The following is a 7,199-nucleotide window of genomic DNA, read 5'->3' as shown; positions in this document are numbered from 1 at the left end:
TTAGTGACAGTGTACGCAGCGACATCTGGTGCCGAAACCCGGGAATAATGGAATAAAGGACTTGTAAAAACCGTGAGTAAAGTGAACTAAGTGGACAATAAAGACTTGTAAAAATTCAGTGTTGTGATAACTTGGACTTAGAAAAAATAGCTTAAATATTAACTTAGAAAATTTTGATTAAATATTGGACTTAGAAAAATTTGATAAAAATTAGTATGCATCTTGGACTTAGAAAAATTTGATAAAAAATAGTATGCATATGGGACTTAGAAAAATTTGATAAAAATTTGTATGCATATGGGACTTAGAAAAATTTCATAAAAATTTGTATACACTTTGGACTTAGAAATATTTTTGAATAAAATTAAAGATAGAAGAAATGGATCCATTCGTTGCTCAGCAAGTAGAGATACATGAACAAATAAATAAAAGTTTTTCAAATTATAAAAAGACCCCAAAAGAGAGACTGACAAACGTTTACATAGAAATAAAATTAGAATGTTTGGAGGCAAGTTGGAAGAAGTTTACCGAGAATCATTTGAATATTATATCAGTTGCATCAAAAAGGGAACGCGAAAAAACCCCCTATTTTACCGAAGAGATTTATGAAAACCTAGAAGAAATTTATATTAGTTACAAATCTAAAATGAAGGTTGATCTTGGTTCCAGCTCAGCGGGTTCTTCTAAAGTCAGTCCATCGAATGTCACCTGTGCAGCCAGTGAAGTGAAGCTCCCACAAATACAGTTACCTACATTTTCGGGTAATTATGAAGAATGGCAGAGCTTCCACGACATGTTTGTCTCTTTGATCGATAGAAATCCATCATTAAGCCAAGTTCAGAAGTTGCATTACCTGAAATGTAGTTTAAAAGGCGAACCAGAGAATTTATTAAGGAGTTTATCGACTACTGATACAAATTATGAAGAGGCGTGGGACAGGTTGAAGCGCAGGTATAATAACAAAAGATTCAATGTCAATGAAATTCTAAAACGTTTGTTCGGTCAAAAGCCTATGTCTAGCGAGTCGGCTACAGCAATCAAACATCTTATCGATACCACGGAGGCATGTTTGAAGGCTCTAAAGAATTTAGATATTGATGTGTCTTCGTGGGATGCGATCATCAATTTTTTAATAGTGTCAAAATTAGATTTAGAGTCCCCCCGCCAGTGGGAGACCGAGGCTGGCCGATCTCAAACCGACAGCATCCCAAAATGGAGTGAGCTCGTAACCTTCCTGGAAAGTAGATTTAGAACATTGGAGATGCTAGTAGGTGAATCTAAACCAAACATGAAGAATAGTATAAGTCCAAAGCAAACAAGACAAAAGGCGTTTCATATTATACAAGATAGTAAAAAGGATACTTACAAAGAAAATAGTAAAGTCTGCGTATGCTGTTCAGATGCTCATTTATTATACCAATGTAAACAATTTGGAGGCAAGTCTCCCGAAGAGAGATATGAGTTTATTCAAGCCAAGAGACTTTGCTTCAATTGTTTCTCATCCAACCACAACGTGAGGAGCTGTCACCAGTCGACGTGTTGCCGGCGTTGTGGCAGACGACACCACACCCTGCTGCATATAGAGAGAGATCCTCCCCCTGTGTCTGGGGAACCAAATACGAGTACTACCCACCAACCGACGAGTTTAGATGAGAATCGCCATTATGATAAGAAAGTAGGAGCTCATTTTGCGAAAGATACACATCAGGTCAAAGTGCTATTAGCTACAGCATTAGTTAGAATTAAATCCCCAAATGGCTGTGTCCAAACTGCGCGATTATTAATAGATCAAGGCTCTGAGGCCTCTTTTATTACCGAAAGTACTGTACAATATTTATGTCTTAAGCGTACACCAATAAATGGTTTAATAACTGGCGTAGGTGATGGTAAACTTAGATCTAAGCACATTGTTTCTTTTGAGTTAGAATCACTACATAATCATGAATTTTCTGTTTCAGTAAATGCATATGTGTTGCCATCTTTAACATCGTTTCTTCCGTCGAGTAAGGTTTCCATTTTTGATTGGCCAGAGCTCAGTAATTTACCGTTAGCCGATCCCGAATATGGTTCACCTGGTAAGATAGATATTATTTTAGGAGTAGATATTTTCAGTCAAATAATGTTGAGTGGTTTCTTGAAACATCCCATGCATGACGGTCCTATTGCACAGAATACTCATCTTGGCTGGATCTTGTCTGGAAGAATAGGCGAAAATGAAGAATCAAATCCTAGAGTAGTAAATTTACATTTACAGGTGAGAGAAGATAAGATTTTGACACAGTTTTGGGAAATTGAAAGAGAACCAGATTTAATAGGAAAGAAACTTACGAAGGAAGAAATTAGATGTGAAGAAATTTATGAGAGTACGACTACAAGAAATGAAGAAGGTCGTTACGTAGTGAGATTGCCATTTAAGGAGCCAGATCCAAAGTGTGTGTACGGAAATTCCAAGGAAGTTGCTTTGAAGAGGTTTAAGGTATTAGAAAGAAAGTTTAAAAAAAATTCTGACTTGCACGCTGAATATGAGAAGGTTATAGTCGACTACCAGAATCAGAAACACATGGAACCGATTTTAAGTAAGGAGGATATTGAGTATCCATTTTCCTTTTACCTACCTCATCACGCCGTGATAAGGGAAGACAAGGAAACCACCAAACTTCGTGTTGTTTTTGATGCGTCGTGCAAGGGGAATAACAACGTATCATTGAATGACACGTTACTCGTTGGACCTAAAATTCAACAAGATTTGCGCCACATTATAATGAGGTGGCGAACGCATATTTATTGTATTGTGGCAGACATCGTACAGATGTATAGACAAATAGTGGTACATGAAGATGATTCAAATTTCCAAAGAATTTTATGGCGAGCTGATCCATCACAACCTATACATCATTTTAAGCTATCGCGACTTACCTTCGGTACTGCTTGTGCTCCGTATTTGGCGGTTAAATCACTGCAACAATTGGCTCGAGATGAAGAGCTGAGATATCCACTTGCCGCAAAAGTTACACTTGAAGATTTTTATATGGACGATTTGTTGACCGGTTGTAATTCAGAAGAGAAAGCTATAGATATTTATAAAGAGATGAATCAATTAATGTCTAAAGGTGGGTTTAAGCTCCAAAAGTGGTGCAGTAATTGTCCAAAATTACTGAATCATATCGAAAATGATAATCAATCTTCAAAGGATACATTTATTTTTAAAATCAATGATACAATTAAGGTGTTGGGTATTTCCTGGAACAAAAACATAGATAAATTTGAGTATACTTACAACTTATCGGAGTTAGATGAGCCTGTAACCAAACGGAAAGTGTTGTCTGATATTGCGCGACTTTACGACCCTTTGGGTTGGGTTGCTCCAGTCCTTATTACGGCGAAGATCTTTATGCAAACACTGTGGAAATCTGGATTGAATTGGGATGAAAATCTTTCGTCAGAATTATTAAATCAATGGCTACACTTTAGAAAAGAGTTAGATGGTATTCGAGGTATAGCTGTTCCTAGGTGGCTTTCTACAACGAATGATGATCCAGTTGAGCTTCACGTATTTGCTGACGCTTCTCAGGTGGCTTATGCTGCTGTCGTCTATCTGAAAACCATGGACACCGATGGCAATACTCACATGAATGTAGTCACATCTAAAACTAAAGTCGCCCCAATTCAGAAGGAGATATCCATTCCGAGAATGGAACTATGCGCGGCGTTGTTGGCTGCCAAATTAATTTCTGAGGTTGCACAAGTACTGCAGGTACCTAAAGATAAGTTGTTTGCCTGGTCCGACTCGACCATAGTGCTTGCATGGCTCCGTGGAGAACCCAGCCGATGGACGACGTTTGTAAGCAACAGGGTTTCCGAGATTTTGACTGTTCTAGATAGTGATCAATGGAACCATGTTGCCACAGACCAAAATCCAGCCGATTGTGCCTCTCGAGGTATATCCTCTCGAGAACTAATCCATTATGATCTTTGGTGGCATGGTCCTAAGAGCCTACACGAAAACCATGTTTATAGTACACATTTAGATGTTGACACTGATGTTGAAGTACGACCGTTAAAGGTACTTACCAATACGACGCGATCTGCTGAAGAATTTATATGGGAACGGTTTTCAAATCTAACTAGAATGTTACGAGTTTTATCTTATTGTAGAAAATTCCTAAAACTAAGAGAACCTAAAGAATTAAGAGATATTAATAAAAGAATTACGACCAATGAAATGAACACTACATTAGATACAATTGTAAAAGCTACCCAAAGACTATATTTTGAAGATGAAATTAATAAGTTAATGTCTCGAACCGGAAGTGTTACTAAAGGAAGTCCACTGCACACTCTTGCACCCTTTCTTGATGAAAAAGGGTTGCTAAGTGTGGGCGGTCGAATACAACTGTCTTCTGTGCAGTTTAATAAGAAACATCCTCTAATAATGCCCAGTGAGTCTCATCTCACTAGGTTATTAATATTGGATGCGCACCACAGAACACTTCACGGGGGGCCACAGCTTATGATAAACTTCTTGAGAAGTAAATTTTGGATCCTACGACTTAGAGAAAAGGTGAAGAAGTGCTACAGAGAATGCATGACTTGCCTACGTTATTCTCGCCAGGATAACAACCAATTAATGGGCCAGTTACCTAAGGTTAGATTGACTCCGGATAAACCGTTTAGGTCATCAGGTGTTGATTTTACCGGGTACATAGATATTAGGTTCTCGCCTGGTAGAGGATCGAAATCCTATAAAGGCTATATTTGCCTATTTGTATGTATGGCGACTAAGGCGATCCACTTAGAGGCTGTGTCAGACCTTACCAGTTCTGGATTCATAGCTGCATTCAAACGCTTTGTGTCTCGAAGAGGGCACTGCCGCGATCTGTACAGCGACAATGGAACTAATTTCGTTGGCGCGGATAAAGAGCTGCGTAAAATGTTATGTCAAGCGAAATCAGAGTTGGCCGACGAAATTGCTAATTTACTTACCCAAGACGGAACCACTTGGCATTTTATACCACCACACGCGCCTAACTTTGGAGGGCTGTGGGAAGCTGGTGTTCGTTCAGCGAAAACACACCTGAAAAGAATAGTAGGAGACGCAATACTTACCTTCGAAGAACTGACAACTGTGTTGACCCAAGTAGAAGCGTGCTTAAACTCCCGTCCAATTTCTGCAATTAGTGATAATCCAGGTGACGAGATGCCCCTCACACCTGGGCACTTCTTAGTCGGTGAACCATTAGTTTTAATTCCTGAAAGCGATTATTCAAAGACCTCTCTCACAGGTCTTCAAAGGTGGAAACTTACTCAACGGATGGTTAATAATTTTTGGAAGACGTGGTCAAATGAGTATTTAGTGACGTTAAATAATAGGTACAAATGGTTTTCAAAAAAGACAGAACCTGACGTTGACGATATTGTTATTATAAGGGACCACAATGTTCCTCCAGCTAAATGGTTGTTAGGGAAAATCGTTGAAAAACATCCGGGTAAAGACAACCTTACCCGAGTTGTGACAATTAAAACTAAGAACGGTCTTTGTAAACGTCCTTGTAATAAGTTATGCATTTTACCAAAGGCCTAGCTCATTGTTATTGTGTAGAATTCTGAGTTAAGTTAATATAGCGGTATGTATTTTTAGTTCCTATTTTTACATTGGGAAATGTTGTTGTTTAGAAGTCAATATTGTTTAGTTCACTCTCAAGTTTATATTGTTTACGTTGAGTTTAGATGTATGTAATAAGAGTTACTATTGTTTACGTTGAGATGTTATAAGAATTACGTTGTGTTTATTAGGTTAAATGTACTATTCAACTGAATTGTTCTTTATGTTTCTTTTTGTTTAGAAAAGCACTAGGTGCTTTTGGTGGGCGGGATGTTCAATACCGTCGTTTAGTTACGTTTAGTTCCTTATCGCAAACTAGATGGCGCCACGTTAGAATTGTTCGATCTTATAACTGGCTAGTGTTTTGTTTTTCTAATATCATATGTATACTGTGTTTTGATTAATTAAATGCCTTACAGCAGCAGTGGTGTTTTATTAGTGAATCCAAGTATAGTGAATTAGTGACAGTGTACGCAGCGACACGTGTTTTTAGCCAAATGAATGTCGTCAAAACTAAGCTTCGCAACCGTTTATCGGTAAAAACTTTAAATGCCATTTTATACATAAGATTCGACCTAAAGAGGGCAGGAAAATGCTGCTACTCTTACACAGTTCCGGATAATGTACTGCGCTCTATAGGCACCAAGGAAATATATAGTCTTGGCAATGAGGCTTCCACGTCTACGTCAACATTATCGGCTGCGGATGAAGACCAAGATATTAATATTTTATTTGATAATAACACACTCGAATAAGAGATGTTATTATTTATGATGTCATTATTTACATATTATGTGTAAATAAATGTGTTGGATATATAAAATTTTAAGTAAAATGTCGTTTTATTTGACATTAAAAATTTTTAGCAAAATATTTAGCTTAATTATAAATCCTTTAGCAAAATTTTGGCAAAATTTTAACAGCCATTTAGCAAATTTTATGTTAGTCTTGCTGGCAACACTGGTCTCGGGCACAGAACAGTAAAAACCTCGGAGCAATTAAAACAAATAGAAGTGCTATAGTGTCATAATTATTAATATGAAAACCACTGTCGCCAAACCCACACATTTAAACCGATAGCTAAACACAAGTTTGATGCTAATTTTTGTTTTTAATCAGTGTTGCCAACGTAGGCGATTTTTCGCCATTTATGCTACTCCAGGGACAATTTTTTATACTACATATTAGGTAAATAGGCATACAGCCGGTAATCAGGCCGAATACTCTGAACACAGATAATTATATAAAGTATAGGTAAATCGATGAATTTTGTGACTGCTTGAACCAAAAACGAATCACACTGGCGAATTTTTATATGGATAAATACAATTTGTACACTTAATTAAATGTTTATTTAGTTATCTCATTTCATTTCGTGTTCACAGTTTAGGCATGACTATCATCGTAATTCTTCTTCTTCTTCTTTTTTTTTCAAATGGCAACTCCTGATCCCAGATCATCGTAATTAGAATTCTTTTAATTCACGTCTACCCTCTTCAAGAGTATTTTTTTAAACACGATAATCTCATTTAATTGTTAAATCAAACAAAACTCTATTAATTAAATATGTCGCGCTTAAGTAATGAAGAATATTTTG

At 37.1% G+C, this 7,199-nt stretch overlaps 1 protein-coding gene across 1 annotated transcript; it reads left to right on the top strand.

Annotated features, from left to right (window-relative positions):
• Positions 1-646: 646 nt before the first annotated feature.
• On the top strand, positions 647-5,581 carry LOC149895122 (uncharacterized). Its single transcript, XM_090119155.1, has one exon. It carries the CDS (start codon positions 647-649, stop codon positions 5,579-5,581), a length of 4,935 nt encoding a protein of 1,644 aa, XP_089975281.1.
• The last annotated feature ends 1,618 nt before the right edge of the window (positions 5,582-7,199 follow it).

Source organism: Colias eurytheme, chromosome 32, assembly GCF_061535395.1.
Source record: "Colias eurytheme isolate Ceu_HAF_F1 chromosome 32, ilColEury1 Martin Lab GWU primary, whole genome shotgun sequence".
In the NCBI taxonomy this organism is placed as follows: Eukaryota; Metazoa; Arthropoda; class Insecta; order Lepidoptera; family Pieridae; genus Colias; species Colias eurytheme.
Note: the sequence above shows the minus strand (reverse complement) of the source record. Positions and strands in the feature narration are given on the sequence as shown.